This window comes from Bos taurus, chromosome 15 (assembly GCF_002263795.3).
Source record: "Bos taurus isolate L1 Dominette 01449 registration number 42190680 breed Hereford chromosome 15, ARS-UCD2.0, whole genome shotgun sequence".
In the NCBI taxonomy this organism is placed as follows: Eukaryota; Metazoa; Chordata; class Mammalia; order Artiodactyla; family Bovidae; genus Bos; species Bos taurus.
The window spans coordinates 77,181,073-77,199,698 of record NC_037342.1 but is presented as its reverse complement, the minus strand read 5'-3'; the positions used below and the strand labels follow the sequence as shown (position 1 = coordinate 77,199,698).

General features: G+C 60.9%; 1 protein-coding gene across 1 annotated transcript; it reads left to right on the top strand.

Annotated features, from left to right (window-relative positions):
* Positions 1–336: 336 nt before the first annotated feature.
* On the top strand, positions 337–18,070 carry MYBPC3 (myosin binding protein C3). The gene is given in 34 exon segments (NM_001076536.2): positions 337–413; positions 1,503–1,769; positions 2,333–2,446; positions 2,524–2,616; positions 2,707–2,855; positions 3,973–4,090; positions 4,589–4,637; positions 4,904–4,933; positions 5,114–5,167; positions 6,413–6,430; positions 6,701–6,855; positions 7,777–7,909; positions 8,135–8,137; positions 8,249–8,373; positions 8,449–8,554; positions 8,648–8,814; positions 9,152–9,317; positions 10,293–10,399; positions 10,485–10,514; positions 11,402–11,541; positions 11,741–11,821; positions 12,433–12,592; positions 12,903–13,007; positions 13,101–13,289; positions 14,564–14,701; positions 14,834–15,001; positions 15,620–15,708; positions 15,818–16,013; positions 16,228–16,367; positions 16,553–16,712; positions 16,809–16,945; positions 17,210–17,396; positions 17,640–17,677; positions 17,786–18,070. Coding segments are annotated over 33 exon segments (3,810 nt in total). The 5' UTR covers positions 337–388; the 3' UTR covers positions 17,651–17,677; positions 17,786–18,070.
* The last annotated feature ends 556 nt before the right edge of the window (positions 18,071–18,626 follow it).

The following is an 18,626-nucleotide window of genomic DNA, read 5'->3' as shown; positions in this document are numbered from 1 at the left end:
GTAACCATCACCCAACATGGACGCCTCTGACCCGACAGCTTCAGGGTTCTGGGCCCCACACACCCCCACCGCTCAATTTGCTTGTCACAAGGACACACGGCAGGGCTTGGGGTGCCCCTGTGTTCACTGAGGGTTGGGGGGGCAGGATCTGTCCTGTGGGGTTGCTGAGGGAGGGGCCGGGGCCAGCGGAGAAAGCCAGGGCCACACATTCTCCTGGAGAGCCCTTGATCTCAGGAATTTGTCTATATTTAGCAGGTGGCCAGGCAGGGTGCAGATAAGGAAGGTCTGGAGAGGGGGCGGCCCCTTATATAGTCCGGGACCGGAGCCCTGCTCAGAGTCTCTTTGGGTGGCCCGTGCCTGCTTGGTTCCTGCTGTGACCTCTCTCAAGATGCCCGAGCCAGGGAAGAAACCAGGTAGCTCCAGGCCTGGGCTGGGGGCCGACCGTGGGGCAGGGAGGGCTGGGGACATCCTCGGTTAGGGGGTGGGCCCAGGAATGAGCTCCTGAGGGGATTCCCAGGACAGGGGCTCTGTCCTCCTGGGTCCTTTTTCGATTCTCAGTTTCTCCTTCTCATCGTTCTGATGAGAGTGAGGGTAAACCAGGATCAGGGGCCCAGAGGGGGAGACAGCCAAGGCAGGAAGCCCCCAGGGCCATCGCCCCACTCTCAGGATGCCCGGGGACCCCTCCCTGCCTGCATCCCCATCTTCTGCAGCAAGGTTAGGTCCCGGCTTGCCCTTTGGGGAAAGGCTGCCACAGGAGGCACCACAGGATGACCCCAGACTTGAGCCCATCTCCCTGAACATCTTGGATGGGCCCCTCCCCTCTCTGGGTCTTGGTTTCCCCAACTGTACAAAGAGGGCTTCGGTGGGTTGCTTCTAGTTCTGAGAGTCTCTGCTTTGCCAGCCTGCACCCCTGTGGCCCCCACACCAGGCATGGCCCCCACACTGAGGTGATGCAGGGCCTCTGCTCTGGGGAGAGGGTGGGCAAGAGGTCCCTGAGCCACCGCCAAGGGCAGAGAAAGTCACAGCCCGGAGTCCCCGCCCTGGCCTTCCAAGGTTGTCCAGGTCAGGGATCAGCCCCCCAGCCCCAGCCCTCTCCCAGGCCAGCTTTATCTCACTTGCTGATTCCCAGCCCCAGGCCCTTAGAGGACAAATTTAGCCACGTCCTAGTAGGCAGAGTGCTGGCCCCTTGCCAAGGGCCGCAGTTGGTGGGGGCTGGGCTTCCACAAGCAGAGAGGGTGGGCTCTTCAGGGACACACCTAGCAAAATTCCTCAGGCCTGGCTCTCCCACTTCCTGGCTGTGTGATCTTGGGTAAGTCACTTAACCTCTCTGAGCCTCAGAGCCCTCCTCTGGGGATGATAACTGCACCTACCTCATAGAGCCGTTGGAGTATTAAACGAGGTGATCCATTAAAGTGCTCACCACCTTATTTAATAAGAGGGTATGTAGGAGTGGGGTCCAGGGACAAGCCAGGGGACCCCTGCAAACTCCATTGGCCCCTCAGTCTCCGCCTTCAGCAAGAAGCCACGGTCCGCAGAGGTGGCCGCCGGCAGCTCTGCTGTGTTCGAGGCCGAGACAGAGCGGGCAGGACTGAAGGTGCGCTGGCAGCGGGCGGGCAGCGACATCAGTGCCAGCGACAAATACAGCCTGGCAGCCGAGGGCACGCGGCACACGCTGACCGTGCGGGATGTGGGTCCCGCCGACCAGGGCTCCTACGCGGTCATCGCTGGCTCCTCCAAGGTCAAGTTTGACCTCAAGGTTGTAGACGCAGGTAAGCGCCTGGGCAGCCTTCCCTGAAGTTGGAGCAGCCCCGCCAGCTCTCTGTCGATCACGGCACAGGAGCTGTCTTCCCACTTTCTCGCCTTGGCCCTGGTTGCACCCTCAGCCCGCCGTGGCCTTTTCCCGTTTTCTGTAGCAAGACCTTTCTGAGTGTCCCCGCGAGGCTCCCTGGCCCATCTGGGCCGATCTGGAGGTGGGGGAAGTTCAGAGATGAGTCAGACGTAACACTGACCTCCCGCTGGACACCCCCACATGGATGGGAACTTGGTGGGCTGGGTGTGCTGGCAGGGAAGCCCCTATGGCTGTGTGCCGAGCCCCAGCCCAGCTTGACGGGCTGGACCAAGACCCAAGCCTGGAGAAGGAGAGGAGGGATGTTCAGGCCAACCCTCTGAGATGAGGGCACAGACAACTGGTGAGGGCAGGGAGAAGGTGAAACGCAGGCTGGATGGACTTCTTGCAAAGATGGGAAGGACCAGGGACAAGATTACCGGGGCGTGGGGGCAGCGGGGCTCTGATTAGAAGCTGCTCCACAACCCCCAACCTGATCCCCTCCAGGGAAAGCGGAGCCTGTGTCAGCCCCTGCTCCCGCCCCCACCGAGGCCCCTGGAGCCCCGGGAGAGGCCCCGACCTCTGCCCCTGAGGTGGAAGCAGGCGCCCCCAGTCCCGAAGGTGAGAGGAGCGGGGCAGGGAGGCCGGGTCGGTGGATGGGGGTGTCCCAGGGCAGGTCTCAAATGCCTCTACCACAGAGTCCAGCTCAGCGGCCCCTGAGGGCCCCAGTGCCCCTGGCGACCCCATCGGCCTCTTTGTGATGAGGCCACAGGACGGCGAGGTGACCGTGGGTGAGTGTGGGGCTGCTGCCCCCAGGGGCGAGGTGGGGGACGGAGGCACAGGGCGTCCCCCAAGCCCAGACGGTCACGCCTCTCCGGCAGGTGGCACCATCACCTTCTCAGCCCGCGTGGCCGGAGCCAGCCTCTTGAAACCGCCCGTAGTCAAGTGGTTCAAGGGCAAGTGGGTGGACCTGAGCAGCAAGGTGGGGCAGCATCTGCAGCTGCACGACAGCTACGATCGGACCAGCAAGGTGGGGCCCGCGGGCACAGGGTCACGGGGACGCACAGCGAGGGGATGTGGAGAGCCCCTGGAAGGCCCGGGGGGGCACAGAGAGGCAGGGAGGCACTGAGACCTGAGCCACAGAGGAGGTGCAGAGAAGGGGTGTGGAAAGCCTGCAAAGCTGGTTGGGGGGTCAGCGGCACACAGTGAGCTTGGCGAGGCTCAGAGGAGGGTTATTGGGGGCCTAGAAGGACATGGGGGCTCAGAGGCGTGATAGTCTCATGTGTGTGCTCAGTCGTGTCCAACCTTTGCGACCCCATGGACTGTAGCCCGCCAGGCTCCTCTGTGCATGGGATTTCCCAGGAGTGGGTTGCCATTTCCTCCTCCAGGGGATCTTCTCGACCTGGGGGTCAAACCTGTGTCTCCTGCATTGGCAGGTGGATTCTTTACCACGGAACCACTAGGGAAGCTGTGATAGTCTCAAGGGAGCATAATAAAGCCTGGGGGCACCAGTCAGTGAGGGTGCAAAGGCCCCATATGGAAGGCTATCAGCTCACGGGGCCCTCGATGAGCAACCACAATTCTCTACACACACGAGGAAACCAAAGCTTGAGAGGTTGCTGTTGCTGGTCCCAGGTCACTCAGAGCCAGGCCTGGAACCTGTGCTTTGACTCCCAGCCTTTGCTCCTCCCACTCTTCCACAGTCCTGGCCCAGGCAAGGGGGCTTCTGGAAGGATAGGGTGGACATGTTCAGTTGTGTGGGCAGTTCCCTGAGCAAAAATGCCTTTTTTGGGGGGCTGAACTGCGTGGCTCTCAGAATCTCTAATCGGTGATCCAACCTGGGCCCATTGCAGTGAAAGCATGGAGTCCTAACCACTGGACTGCCAGGAAATTCCCCCAAAATGCCTCATCCTAAGCGAATGCCATGTGCCTTATAGCCACCCCTGATTTCTATTTTATCACCACCCTGTGCCAGCAGACAGCAATGTGTCTTGAGAAGGGGTCCCTTTTTTATGTATCCAAAACGGAATGGATTCATTTAAGCCCCGAAGGGTGAGAAGGTCGGTGGTCCCCAGCCACCCCGGCTCCTTTCGGGTGCAGGGCCTTGTCTCCCGGCCTCCAGCCTCCCCGACACCTGCCCTCCACAGGTCTACCTGTTTGAGCTGCGCATCATGGATGCCCAGACCACCTTTGCCGGCGGTTACCGCTGTGAGGTGTCCACCAAGGACAAATTTGACAGCTGCAACTTCAACCTCACTGTCCATGGTGAGGGGCCCTGTGGCGTCTGCTGGGTTCAGGCTCCCCGTGGGTCCGGTCCCCACCCCCGCCTCCACTTCCCAGTACTAACGGGGATGCTGAGGCCTGGCCATACGCCCGCTGATCACACGCTCAGTGCTATTCACACAGAAGCATGCAAGAAATACATCGGGGCTTCTAGGCTTGGGGTGGGGCTTGACCTCAGATCTCCTCTGGGTATCATCTTGGTGTCTGATGATTAGGCACTGGTGAAGAGGTGAAGGGTGAGTCGAGACATGGGAGGGAGATGAATCTGGAAGGTATTGGGGACCATGAACTGCGCCACGTCCCTGGTTCCTCAGCGCGGGCTGGGAAAGGTTCAGAGGGCAGGTTCCTGGGACAGATGCCCACTGTCAAGGGGTCATAGGTGGGCAGGCCTGTGACACCAGGAGATCCCAGGGCAGGGCTCCTGGGCAGGCCCCCTCTAAAGCCTTCCCCCTGACTCTCGTCCCCCCTCTTTGAAACCAGAGGCCGTTGGCCCTGGAGATGTGGACCTCCGATCAACTTTCCGCCGCACGTGAGTGGCCCTCTCTCCTCGGGGCTGTGGGGGAGGCCAGTGCTGGGGTCTGTGGCCCCTTGGGGTCAGGGCCAGGGTGATGTGGGGGCCCAGGGCTGGGGTGGGATGTTGGGGGGACCAGGACTGGGGTTGATACGGGGGTCAGAGCAGGGGCATAACATAGGGACCAGGGCTTGTGGTAATGTGAATGGCCAGACTGAAATGGATGGGTGTGGAAGAGAGTAAGCTCCCTGGGCAGGTGAAAAATCTGAGTCTTATCCCCGCAGGAGCCTGGCTGGAGGCAGTCGGCGCATCAGGTGCCCCTTCCAATCCACCTGTATGGTGACTCCAGGGGTCTGAGACGGGGCGGGGGGGGGCACGCCCGCTCCGTCAGTGTCCCTGTCTCTCCCTCGCCCCAGCCCACCCCCACCCCGCTCCCAGACCCTTCTATTCGTAGTTGGCTCTGTCGTGACCTCACTGGGGGTTCCTCTCCGCAGCGACAGCCATGAAGACGCTGGGACTCTGGACTTCAGCTCGCTGCTGAGGAAGAGGTAAGCCCAGGGAAGCAGCTCCCAGAACACGTGGCTCCCTGATGCTGGCCCTGTGGTTTTCCAGCTGTGTGACCCCGAGCAGGTCATGCACCTCTCAGAGCTAGTTTCCTTGTCTGTCGGACGGGACAGTCCAGGTGCTGGGAAGAGTCAGAGGGCTCAGCAGAGGTTACATCCCATGTACTAACATCCTCACACTGTTCCCGTTACCAGCCTACACTTGAGTCTGTGATGGCTCTTCCCAATAGGCTCTGGAGACCCACAAGCTGGGAGAGGGCTCCAAAGCCTCAGGAATTGCCCACCTAGGCCACACAGTGCAACTGACCCGTGTGCTCTGTGTCCTGTCCCTCCCTCTCTTGCATCCTGCATTACGGCCAGTGCTGCTTCAGCCCAGAGAATGGGCACTGGGGTCAAGTGCTTTGAGGGTAGCAGGGCCATCCCCACCAGGGCAGATGACAGATGACAAGGCTGGGGATCAGACTGACCTGGGTGAGGATCCGGGCGAGGATCTCCACTGACTGGGGAGTCTCTGAGCCTCCGGCTTTCCTGACACTCACCTATCAGAGCTCAGGAGGAATAAACAAGGCCACGGGTGCCCTGTAAACGGAAAGGTGTGAGTGCAGGGAGGAAAGTGGAGGTGAGGCCCCATGTGCTGTGGGTCACGGAGGGATGACCGTGCCTTGTTTCTGAGTCCACACTTGCATTGTGTGCTGCATGACAGGCCAGTAAGTCGAAGGACAACTTGTCGGGGGCAAAGAATAAGGACTTTATTCAGAAAACCAGCAAACCAAAGATGGTGGACTAATGTCCCAAAGAACCATCTTACCCCAGTTAGAATTCTGGTCTCTTCTACTGAAAGGGGGAGGGGGTGTGGCTGGTTATTGCAGACTTCTAAGAAGAATGCTTTGTTCTTGCAGCCCTCTAGGTAGATTTGGTCACACTGTTCTTGTAAACTCCCCACAAGATAATTGTTATCTTTTGTAACTTTTTATCTCCATACGAATGAAAAGCGTTCTATACCTTTAAAGGTCCAGCCAGGGAGACACAGCCTTGAGAATGGAGAATGTCATATACTTTATAGTTCAGGGTATAGACAACATGCTTTTACAAGGGTGCAGAGCCAGCTTGACGAAGCACAGGCAACAGAGCACAAGGGTTGTGCTAAAGGCATGGACTCAATATGGAGTCACCTTTGTTCTCTGTTCCGTCTCTAATGTGTACACTGCCCTTCTTTCCTGCCTGGAGCAGCAGTTTACGGACCCCGAGGTGAGTGTCCCAGGAAGCACCGCCCCCCTCCCTCCGCCCTTATCACCCCTACTTCAGCCAGGAGCCCCTCCCCGTCCCAGTCCCCCACACTGAGCACCTAAGGCCTCATGATCCCCAGAACTGGTCCAGGATCCACTCCAGTTCAAGCTGCCCCACCAGAAGGGAAGGGTCAGCGGGGCGGGGGCAGCTCCCGCTTGCGGAGGGGAGGGCAGGGGGACAGCAACTCTGTCCTGGCCACGGGGGCTCTGAGGCCTTGCCACGTGGACGCAGGCTGGAGGCCCCCGCCGAGGAGGACGTGTGGGAGATCCTGCGGCAGGCACCCCCGTCGGAGTACGAGCGCATCGCCTTCCAGCATGGAGTCACCGACCTGCGGGGCATGCTCAAGAGGCTCAAGGGCATAAAGCGGGACGAGAAGAAAAGCACAGGTGAGCCTCCAGCGCAGAGCCAGGCGAGGCGAAGGCTGGCTGAGCGCCTGCCTAGATGTGCGTGGGCACGTGCACGCACGGCGGCGCGCAGACGCAGGCATGTGCACACAGCGCGGCACGCAGACGCGCTGCCGGGAAAGAGCGGCATCCAGCTTGACTCAGAGACACCCGGGAAGGGACCATTTGGGTGAACGTCCTCTTCTGTGGGGGTAAAAAGCTGGGGTGCCCGGGTTGGCATCTGGTCACACAGAAAAAGAAAAGGGCAGTTAGCCCCGAGATGCCACAGGAAGAGGACGGAGCCCAGGCCAGCCCTCCTCTCCACAGCCAAAGCCAGGAGGCCCCTTCCTCCCCGACCCGCCCTTGGGGAAAAAAGTAGCCTGCTTGATTCTCCCCATACCCCCCAGAAGGGGAGGAAGCCAGTTTAGCCCAGAGGACACCGCCCCCTCCCCCGACCCGGGAAGAGAAAACCCTGGTTAAGCCCCCTCACAGGCCAACAGAACAGGTGGGTGCAGGTGAGCGCCCCCGGCCCCCACCCCAGGTGGGTCAGAGGCGAGGGCTCGGGTCAGCCCTTCCCCATCGCGGGCTTGACATGGAGACCCCGAGTTGAGACGGAGGAGGCACCTAGAAGGAGGGCATGAACCTGGGGGTTGCCACAAAAACAGACCGGAGAGGAAGAGAAGGCCCATTTGTCCCACCACCCATTCTCCTGCCAAGCTCCTACCTTTCTGGAAGCCCTGAACCCTAGCTCTGAGCTGAGCAGGTGAAGTGGACCCCAGGGAAGGAAGCCAGAGAGACAAGAAGCTGACAGAGATAAGGAGACAGTCACAGCAGAGGCACAGAGAGAGACGTGGGGAGGTGGGACCGTGTCCTCCTGGCCTGGGCCAGCCTGGGGAGCCGGGGGCTGAGGGTGGGGGTGCTCAGCCTTTCAGAAGAAGCTGCAGCCGGCCTACCAGGTGAGCAAGGGCCACAAGATCCGGCTGATGGTGGAGCTGGCCGACCCTGACGCCGAGGTCAAGTGGCTTAAGAACGGACAGGAGATTCAGATGAGCGGCAGGTGAGGGCGGGTGCTGGGGCCTGGGGGTGCTGGGGCCGGGAAGGGCTGCCCCCCAACCTGCGTTCCCTGCCTCTCTCTCCGCCCCTGCCCTCTGGCCAGCTCTCACTCCCTATCTCTGTCTCTCCCCATTTCTCTGGGTTCTAACTCTCATCTCTGTTTCTTCCCGGCTCTCTCGATCTCGCTCCTCGCATCGGGAATGCTCCATGGGCCTCTTCTGCTCTGCAGCAAGTAAGGTTCCTTGGGCTGGGGGCACAGGGGTCCCGATGGGGGTTTGAGGGGGCACCCAGGGCCCAGGCGGGGAGTCCATGGGTCTCCTGCCCCCACCCTGGCCTTACCCAGGTACATCTTCGAGTCCATCGGCGCCAAGCGCACGCTGACCATTAGCCAGTGCTCGCTGGCGGACGACGCAGCCTACCAGTGCGTGGTGGGTGGTGAAAAGTGCAGCACCGAGCTCTTCGTCAAAGGTGGGCCCGGGGCCCTGAGACCCCGAGAGGGGACCCACAGAGCGGCCCGCCCATCTTGCTCCCTCCGCTTGACAGAGCCCCCCGTGCTGATCACGCGGCCTCTGGAGGACCAGCTGGTGATGGTGGGACAGCGAGTGGAGTTTGAGTGTGAAGTGTCTGAGGAGGGGGCGCAGGTCAAATGGTGAGTGCCGAGGCAGGGGGTCGTGGGGCAGGGCCGGGGGCCTGGGGTGTCCCCAGAGGGGGCCCTGGCACCTGCTGCCCACCCTCTGGCCAGGCTGAAGGACGGGGTGGAGCTGACCCGGGAGGAGACCTTTAAATACCGGTTCAAGAAGGACGGTCAGAAGCACCATCTGATCATCAACGAGGCGACACTGGAGGACGCCGGGCACTATGCACTGCGCACCAGTGGGGGCCAGGCTCTGGCTGAGCTCATCGTGCAGGGTGAGCCCCCAGCCACGGGCGGGGATCAAGCAAAGCCAGCATCAAGGCCCGCGTGGTCCTGGACACGCCACTTCAATACCTCAAACCTCACTCTCCTCATCCATAAAATGGGGATGCTGGGGTGACCACCTGGAGAGTGTTGGGAGGTTCAGATGGGCCTGGTTAGCGTCACCCACCCTGGTGCACTTAGGTTCCTTGTGTACACAGCACCGTCACAGGCACACAGGCATTGCACTCATGCATGCACTCATGTGTTTTCACAAGCCCAGGAGATCTCCGCAGGGATTCCCACCCACACACACCCGCCCGAGCTCACTGGCTCTGCCCTGCCCCACAGAGAAGAAGCTGGAGGTGTACCAGAGCATCGCAGACTTGACGGTGGGCTCAAAGGACCAGGCTGTGTTCAAGTGTGAGGTGTCAGATGAGAACGTGCGGGGCGTATGGCTGAAGAACGGAAAGGAGCTGGTGCCTGACAGCCGCATAAAGGTGTCCCACATCGGGCGGTGAGTGTGCAGGATGTGCCAGGGACAGTCACAGAGAGACAGCAAGAAACAGAGAGACACAGGCAGAGGGAGGGACAGACACACAGAAAAACAGACTGAAGCAAAGAAAAAGAGACGAACAGAGAGAGAGAGAGCTAAGAGTGAGCTAGAGACAGAGACTGAGAGACGGGAGAGAGAGATGAACAGAAAGGGACAGACACACGGTCAGGACAGAGACAAAGAGGAGAAGGGACGCACCCAAGTGTGGAGAGGCAGAAGCGTACGGAAAAGGAAGGTCCCTTAGAGATGGAGGGGGAAGTCGGAGACAGATGAGGCAGTGAGAGAGACAGGCTGGGACCCCCAGCTCGTGACCAGGGCGAGGCAGGGCGCACGGGGCATGGCTCTGGCCAGGGGCCCTCACTGTCTCCCACTCTCTTACTCATACCCTGAGTATCTGGGCCAGCCCGTGCTGGGCCCAAGGTCACAGAGATTAATGTGACAAGCCCCTGCCCAGTCTCCAAGGGCCCAGCCAAAGGGACACGTCTACACTGCCTACCTCTGAAAGCAGGCAAGGGAGCGGAAAAATTCAAAAGCAGAGAAAGCACTCAAAAAAAATTTTTATTTTTTGGCTGTTCTGGGTCCTTGTTGGTGTGCACAGGCTTTCTCGAGCTGCGGCAAGCGGGAGCTCCCCTGTGGTTGCAGTGCTGGGGCTCCTCATTGCGGTGGTGGTTCATTTTGAGGAGAACCCGCTCTAGGTGCACCTGCTTTAGTTGCTCCTCAGCATGTGAGATCTTCCCGGACAAGGGGTCGAACTCATGTCCCCTGCGTTGGCAGGTGAATTCCTAACCACTAGACCACCAGGGAAGTCCGAGAAAACACTCTGCACACCATTGAGCCAGGGCAGGGCGAGGGCTCCCTGGAGCCCTGGCTGGGGTGTCTGGTGAGGCAAGGGGTACGTGGCCCAGCAGCGTCCCTTGAGCCACGACTGCCCTGTAGGGTCCACAAGCTGACCATTGACGACGTCACGCCCGCAGACGAGGCGGACTACAGCTTTGTGCCGGAAGGCTTCGCCTGTAACCTGTCTGCCAAGCTCCACTTCATGGGTGAGCCGGTGCTGAGGGGCAGAGGGGCCCCTGCTGCTGGGCCCATCCTGCACCCTGGTGCCACTTGCTCTTCCATCTCTTGCAGAGGTCAAGATTGACTTCGTGCCCAGGCAGGGTGAGTCTCGGACCCCGGCATGCTGCCTCCCCCACCCCGCCAGGGTCTCCTCTCCACTCAACAGAAGCAGGGAGCCGGGAGTCGGGACCTGGCTCAGCCTGAGGCCCAGCCTCAGCTCTGCCACTCTGACCGCAGGCCAGCTGCAGTCTATCTCAGCCTCAGTTTCCTCACCTCTAAAACGGGGACCCCGAAGTGGCTCCCCAGTGGGGTGATAGGAATGATGACCTAAGGTGGTATGTGTGAGCTTGCAGAGGACATCACAGTTGTGGGGTTTTATTATTAATCTTTTTTGCTTTTAAGAAGTACCTCTCCTGCATTTAGATTAAACTGTGATCAGGCATTTTAGGATTTTAACTTCAGGAGACTTGTCCAGGCTGAGGCGGGCTCTAGGCCAGGGCTTTCCAAACAGGGTTCAGTAAGTTTGAGAAACTCTGAGCCGTCCGTCTGTCCTACTGCTTGTTGTTTCAGAAAGCGCATGGGCATGTCAGAGGCTCTGAAAAGTCCTACTCAAGTTGGTTTAACCCAGGGTTTCTTAAATATTTTCCATGGAAACTTTTTTTTTCTAGCAAGACACTGGTGTTCCCCCAAACACCATCTGAGAAATGCCATCCTAGGTGACCCAACGTTATGAACCTCCCTGGGAACTTCCTGGGCAGATGGCAGTTTTAGGTGTGATCGGGCAGGGTTACACAGGTGTATATGTGTGTTAGTACTCATTAAGCAGTGTGCTCAGTGTTGGCATTTGATTGTATGCAAACTATACCTCGAGAAAATAAATTCAGAAGATAAACCAACTCCCAGGGGCATGTGCTTTTTCCAGTTCTCCCTTCTTTCAGAGGCCTGGGGCCCTTTTCTTCTTTCTCTGACCTGTTCTGTCTCCCTGCCAGAACCTCCCAAGATCCACCTGGACTGCCCGGGCCGCGTGCCGGACACCATCGTGGTTGTGGCCGGGAACAAGCTACGCCTGGACGTCCCTATCTCCGGGGATCCTGCTCCCACTGTGATTTGGCAGAAGGCCATCACAAAGGTACTGTGGACCCCTCCCCCCACGCCCCCATCTGTAAAATGGGCGCGTGGGCCCAGCACGCTCCCCACCCCACCTGCGCACGCCCTACAGCTGGCCGGGGGTGGGCAGAGCAAGGACAGGGTGCTTGGCAGGTTTCCCTCCAGGCCAAACCAGACCTTCCTCCTCCGCCCTCCCTCCTTCCTTCCCGTCCTGTTTCCAGGGGAATAAGGTCCCAGCAGGGCCAGCCCCTGATGCATCAGAGGAGTCAGGTGCCGGTGACGAGTGGGTGTTTGACAAGAAGGTGAGTGAGGCTGGAGGAGGCTCGTTTGGCTGCCGTGAGTTTCTGTCCACGTGGGATCCGCCCTCAGGCGAGGTCTCTGTTGAGATGCCCCATTGGGCCAGCTGTGTTCCTGCCCCAGGCAGGGTCTCCACCCTCCACACCCCAGGAAGTCATTCGGACTTGCGGGCTCCCTGGCTCTTGTCTTCCTGAGCCCACCTTGACTTTGTGCTCCCTCCCCGTGGGGGAGTAGGTCCTTGGCCCTTTTCGGTCGGAGTCGCAGCCAGGGCACCGCTCTTGGCTTTTCTTTCTCCTCCACGCACTGCTGCTTCCTCTGCCCAGCTGAGGTCTTTTGAGACCCTCACAGTAATTGTGTGAGGTCGTTTAGGTCAGAAAGTCAGACTGAGGATGGAGAGGATAGGTGACTGCCTGAAGTTCCGTGACAAAGTGAGGGCCGTGCTCCGGCAGGTGGTGGGAAAGGGTCTTGGATTAGACACTCACACGGTGGTTTCCACTGAGGCTGTGTCTCCCCAGCAGACCCGGGCTGAGCTGCGTGTCCACCTCAGGGCTGTCAGCGGCTGCAGGAACCCCTGGGGTCTGACTTGAGCCCCCCCCAACCCCTCCTCCCCCGCCAGCTGCTGTGTGAAACAGAGGGCCGGGTCCGAGTGGAGACCACCAAGGACCGCAGCATCTTCACCGTCGAGGGGGCCGAGCGGGAGGACGAGGGTGTCTACGTGGTCACGGTGAAGAACCCCGTGGGGGAGGACCAAGTCAGCCTCACGGTCAAGGTCATCGGTGAGGCGGGGGTCCAGGGGAGAGCACGGAGGTAACCAGGGAGGACCCGGCTGTTCAGTCCTTTAGGCTCTCAGCAGACGTCGCGGGGCCCTCTCAGATGGGTAGAGCGGGTTGGGACTTGGACCTGGGGGCACACAGGCAGTGGGGAGCCGTAGTCGGCTGATTGCAGGCTGGTGACCTGATGAGAACTGCATTCTGGAAAGATGGTGTTAGCCTGTGGGGGCACGGGGGAGCCTGTTGGTTAGGGTGGTGAGGGGATGGGCACCGTTGGCCCCGGCTGGGCAGGGCACATGAGGGTACACTCCCCCAGATGTGCCGGATGCTCCTGCGGCCCCTGAGATCAGCAAGGTGGGCGAGGACTCGTGCACGGTGTGCTGGGAGCCCCCGGCCTACGACGGCGGGCAGCCGGTCCTGGGTGAGCTGCGGGCATGGGACTGAGCCCTGGGCAGGGCGCGTGGGGTGGGGGGCTGAGCTGCAGGCAGACCAGCGCGCCGGCCTCCCCATCCAGGCTACATCCTGGAGCGCAAGAAGAAGAAGAGCTACCGGTGGATGCGGCTGAACTTTGACCTGCTTCGGGAGCTGAGCCACGAGGCACGGCGCATGATCGAGGGCGTGATCTATGAGATGCGGGTCTACGCAGTCAACGCCGTGGGCATGTCCAGGCCCAGCCCTGCCTCCCAGCCCTTCATGCCCATCGGTGAGCCTGCGAGTGCCCCCAGCCCTGCCCCGGGCCACCACGGCCAGGGTGCAGTAACCACAGCCATTCTTCGGGCTGCGTTCACAGCCCTCGACTTCCTTCATTCCCGTCATCTCACAGGTGAAGAAAGGGAGGCTCTGGGAAGTAAATTACTTGGGAGCCCAGCTGGCAGCGGGTGAGACTCGCCTCTCCAGCCCCACTTTCTGCATCTGTGAAGTGGGGGTAATGACAGTGTCTGTTTCACAAAACTGCTGTTAAGATGAAGTGAGAGCACGCAGGGGGAGCATCTGGCATAGATGCTTCTTTTCCCCCCTTAGACCCCCTCTCTTCAGCCAGGGTTTGTGAGCCAGGGAAGGGGTGAGGGCAGGGGGCTGCTGAGGGTGTGAGGGATGTCTGTCTGTGGAAAGCACCTTGGACCAGGAACCAGAGCCAGCACCTTTGTCCCCAGGAGGAATATCTGGAGTCATGGTCTCCCCCGAGCCTCAGTTTCTGCATCTGTATAATGGGGGTTGAGAAGTCCCCAGGAGGAATATCTGGAGTCATGGTGTCCCCCGAGCCTCTGTTTGTGCATCTGTATAATGGGAGTTGAGAAAGTCCCCAGGAGGAATGTCTGGAGTCATGGTGTCCCCCGAGCTGCTGTTTGTGCATCTGTATAATGGGAGTTGAGAAAGTCCCCAGGAGGAATGTCTGGAGTCATGGTCTCCCCCGAGCCTCAGTTTCCACATCTGTATAATGGGGGTTGAGAAGTTAGAGCAGCCCCCGAGGGTGTGGCACTCTTGAGGATCCCTGTCAGTGTCAGGACCCATGAGTCTAGGGGACAGGGTGGCTGGCCGTAGTGGGGCAGACACAGGGAGGGGCAAGGTTTGGTGAGATGGCAGGAAGAAGGTGCTCTGGGGGCAAGGGCTCAAGCCTCCCTCTTTAGGGACTGACTGCAGTTTTCTCAGCTCACTTGTACAATGCCAGGAAACTTCCATGTTTTGGGTTAGTTTTCCCTTAAATTACATCTGTAGCGTCTTCTGCTCCGTCTGAAAGAAGCGACTCCTTCTAAGCATGTTGGTATTTGGGGTGTCTTTTTAGATCTTTCTTCTGTAATTGCTGGTGCTGTCTGGGTGCGTGTTTGTTTCTAAGTCTTTCTAGAGACATGTCTTTTAACAAAGCTGGGCTATTTCTCAAGTGCTTGAAGGCCAGTGGAAGGGGGAGGGTTTCCCTGGATCCTTCAGCTGCACTGACGGGTGCAGCCTCGCTCAGACCCCGTCTGCCTCCCCTCTGCCCAGGCCCGCCCAGTGAGCCCACACACCTGGCGGTGGAGGACATCTCCGACACCACCGTCTCCCTCAAGTGGAGGCCCCCGGAGCGCGCGGGAGCCGGAGGCCTGGACGGCTACAGCGTGGAGTACCGCCGGGAGGGCTCCGGTGAGGGCGCTGCAGGGCCCGGGCCCCCTGCCCCCTGCCCCCTGCCGGGCCTGCCAGCCACCGGGAGGTGGGCAGCAGGCTGCAGACCCTGCCGGCCTTGCCGCCTCACGGCCGCCTCCGCCCCACCCGCAGGCTCGGCGTGGGTGTCTGCCCTGCCAGGGCTGATAGAGCGCACTTCACTGCTGGTGAAGGACCTGCCCACTGGCGCCCGCGTGCTCTTCCGTGTGCGGGCGCACAATTTGGCGGGGGCTGGACCCCCCGTCACCACCAAGGAGCCTGTGACGGTGCAGGAGTTGCTGCGTGAGTGGCCCCCGCATGCAGGGAGGTGGGGGCGGTTGGGGAGAGCCTGCCAGAGGGAGGAGAGTGCCGGGCAGGGACGAGGGGCCGGCCCCCTTACCCCGGGGGTGGCACGTGTGGGGCCTCCCGCCTGGCTGCTCCCTGTCAGTCCCCGGTTCGGACCAGGGAAGGCGCAGGTTGTTGCACCATCACCGTCGAGCTGTTCTGGGGGTCTCTCAGCTCCATCAGTTCGGCGTTGTCCACGTGCTCAGTACAGAGCAGTGAGGTCACTTGGCGTCAGGTTGGCCCCTGGGGGGATCCACTTTCCATTAGTCTGTCACCAGCAAAGAGTGGATCGTTGAGGAACTGCTGCTCAGAGTGGACAGAGAAAACAGCAGGGGGCGTAGAGGCAAAGGCCTAGATTAGCATCCCGGCCTGTGGCAGACTGGCTGTCGGACAGTGAACAAGTCCTTCACCCGCTCTGGTCCGTGCCTGTGTCGCAGCATGAAGCTTGGTGGTGGCGGGAGCCCTGGGACCTTTGGGGCTGAGGCTGGGCGGCGGGAGGAGAGGGGGGCCCAGCCACGGCTCTCCAGCCTTGCCTGGGCCTGCAGGCCCCACCAAGCCGCTCTCCTGTGCCCACAGAGCGGCCTCGGCTGCAGCTGCCCAGACACCTTCGCCAGACCATCCAGAAGAAGGTCGGGGAGCCCGTGAACCTCCTCATTCCTTTCCAGGTAGGGCTGGCTGGCCCCTGCCCTGGCACACTCGCACGTCCTCAGCAGGGCTGGGGCAGGGGCCGGGAGGGCGGGCCAGGCTCGCCGCTGAGCTGTGCTCCTCCAACAGGGCAAGCCCCGGCCTCAGGTGACCTGGACCAAGGAGGGGCAGCCGCTGGCGGGCGAGGAGGTGAGCATCCGCAACAGCCCCACGGACACCATCCTGTTCATCCGGGCGGCGCACCGCGCCCACTCGGGCACCTACCAGGTGACGCTGCGTGTGGAGGACATGGAGGACAAGGCCCAGCTGGTGCTGCAGGTCGTTGGTGCGTGGCCCAGGGCACCCCTGCAGCCCCTCCAGCCCGAGCAGGGCTGCCGCTCGCCATCTTGCAGGCCCGGGGCCCCTCCTCTGGGAGGCCCAGAGCCCCTGCTGAGGATGGCGGCCGGGTCCTGGCAGGCAGGGGGGCCCCTGGAGCCTGCATCCCCTGCCTGTACTCAGTGTCAGAGGCGTGGGCTTCCAGCTGAATCTGTCTCCTGCAGACAAGCCAAGTCCGCCCCAGGATATCCAGGTCGCAGAGGCGTGGGGGTTCAATGTGGCTCTGGAGTGGAAGCCACCCCAAGATGATGGGAACACAGAGCTCTGGGGGTACACGGTTCAGAAGGCCGACAAGAAGACCATGGTGAGCCTGGGGCCGGGCCCCAGGTCCCTGCCCGGGGCCCAGCTGCCCTTCCCCGCCCTTGGGCGGGGCCCTCCTCTCTGCCCTGGTTCCCTCCACAGTGAGGGCGCAGACAAAGGGGTGCCCGAGAGAGGCCCTGGCAGTGCGTAGGGCCTGCCTCAGGGAACCTTTCCTTCGCTGCCCACCAGGAGTGGTTCACCGTCCTGGAGCATTACCGCCACACCCACTGCGTCGTGTCGGAGCTCATCATCGGCAACAGCTACTACTTCCGGGTCTTCAGCCATAACACAGTGGGGCCCAGCGACACAGCCGCCACCACCAAGGAGCCGGTCCTTATCCCCAGACCAGGTGCTGGGCCTTCACTCTGGTCCCCGGGGTGGGCAGGGCTGGGAGGCGAGCCTGGCTGGGTGCGGCCCTCTGGGTGCTGAGTTTTGACCCCCACAGGCATCACGTATGAGTTGCCCAAGTACAAGGCCCTGGACTTCTCTGAGGCCCCCAGCTTCACCCGCCCGCTGGTGAACCGATCGGTCATTGCCGGCTATAACACTACTCTCTGCTGTGCCGTTCGGGGCAGCCCCAAGGTAGGGACCTGGGGGCGCTGGTCCAGGCCAATCCAGGAGAGCTGCCTGTGGGCCCCCACCCCGAGCAGTCCTCTTCGCGGGCTGCCCCTACTTCCTCTCCACCCCAGGGGTCAGGTGTCTCTGTGAACAGGGCCGAGACAGTCCTGCTGGCTCCGTCTGTCCTCAGCCTTGGCCAGTCTGGGACTCTAGCAGGTGCTCAGAGGAGAAACAAACGTCGGGTCTCCTTCAATCTGAGTGCGCTCCCTCCCGCCCTACTATCTGCAGCCCAAGATTTCCTGGTTCAAGAATGGCCTGGACTTGGGCAAAGACGCCCGCTTCCGCATGTTCAGCAAGCAGGGAGTGCTGACCCTGGAGATCAGAAAGCCCTGCCCCTTCGATGGGGGCATCTACGCCTGCAGGGCCACCAACTTAGAAGGGGAGGCCCAGTGCGAGTGCCGCCTGGAGGTGCGAGGTGAGGAGCCACCGGGCCAAGGCCGGGTGACCCGGGGACGCTGGGCTTCTGCCCTGCTGCGCGGGCCCAAGCTGCTGCTCTGGCTGAGAGCGCGGCTGGCACAGCCGGGTGGTACTGGCCCCTGCACTTTGCTGCCAGAGCTGTTCCCTGAGCCTTCCCGAAGGCTGGGGGTGGGGGCGGGGGCTACACGTGGTGCTGGGAGGTTGCAGCACAGATTCGGCATGGCCGACTCCTCTCCCACAGTGCCTCAGTGACCGGGCTGGCTCCCTGTGGATGGCCAGGTATGTGCTCCAGATCACCCTTGGTCCAGGGGCAGCCACCAGGAGGTGGGGTCCAAGAGGCTGTTAGGGTTTCAGCCCAGCTCACTCAGATGGGAACCTGTATTACAGATGCAGCTGGAGCTGGCCCGTATGCCAGGAGCCTGGAAGGAAGCTGGATAGGCCGCCTTCCTGCTGCTGGATGTGTGTGCAAGTGTGTACACTGGAGTTGGGCGGGGGGGGCACCCGTAGGGCAGCATAGTCACGACAAGCGGGCACATTCTGACCTCAGAGCTCCATGCGGAAGCTCTCAGACCCTGTGTGGGCTTTGGAAGTGGTTGCTGGGACGGGCCTTTCTGGCCTGCCGTGCTTTCTCAGCGTGTAAGGGCAATAAAAGATCGGTGCAGCCACTGAGAACTGACTTTTGTCCAAGGTGCCTGTTTTCACAAGAAGCACAGGAAAATTTATATTGAAAACAAACAAGGCCGGTGTTCTTTCTCCTGGATGAATTAAACGAGGACCAGAACAGGGTCCTAAATTCACGAAACAATAATAGAAGGAACTCAGTCTCCCCGACCTTCCGTTGAGGAAACCAAGGAGCTGTGACAGAGGAAAGTGCACTGTTATTAGCAAAAAGGCCAGAAGCCCCAGGCTCTGCCGTTGTCGTCCTGGCGACCGTGGTCACGGTGGCCTGGTGAGGGATAGTGACGGGCGTCTGTGTTTCTTTGCCCATAAGGCCTGGGGTGAAAGCATCCCAGCGGCTTTGGGGTCCCAGTAGGCAAAGAACCCGCTGCCCACACACAGCTGTGTTGCACGGGGAGAGGGTCCTGCTGTTGGACCAGACAGGACCAGGAAGGTGTGCGGGGGCCAGGGCCCTGCTCCCCCCGTCGCCAAGTAGTCAGAAGCCCACCACGGATGTCCTTTTGGGAGGAGGAAGCCAGCAGCTTTCAGAGGTCCTCTGATAGAGTGGTTT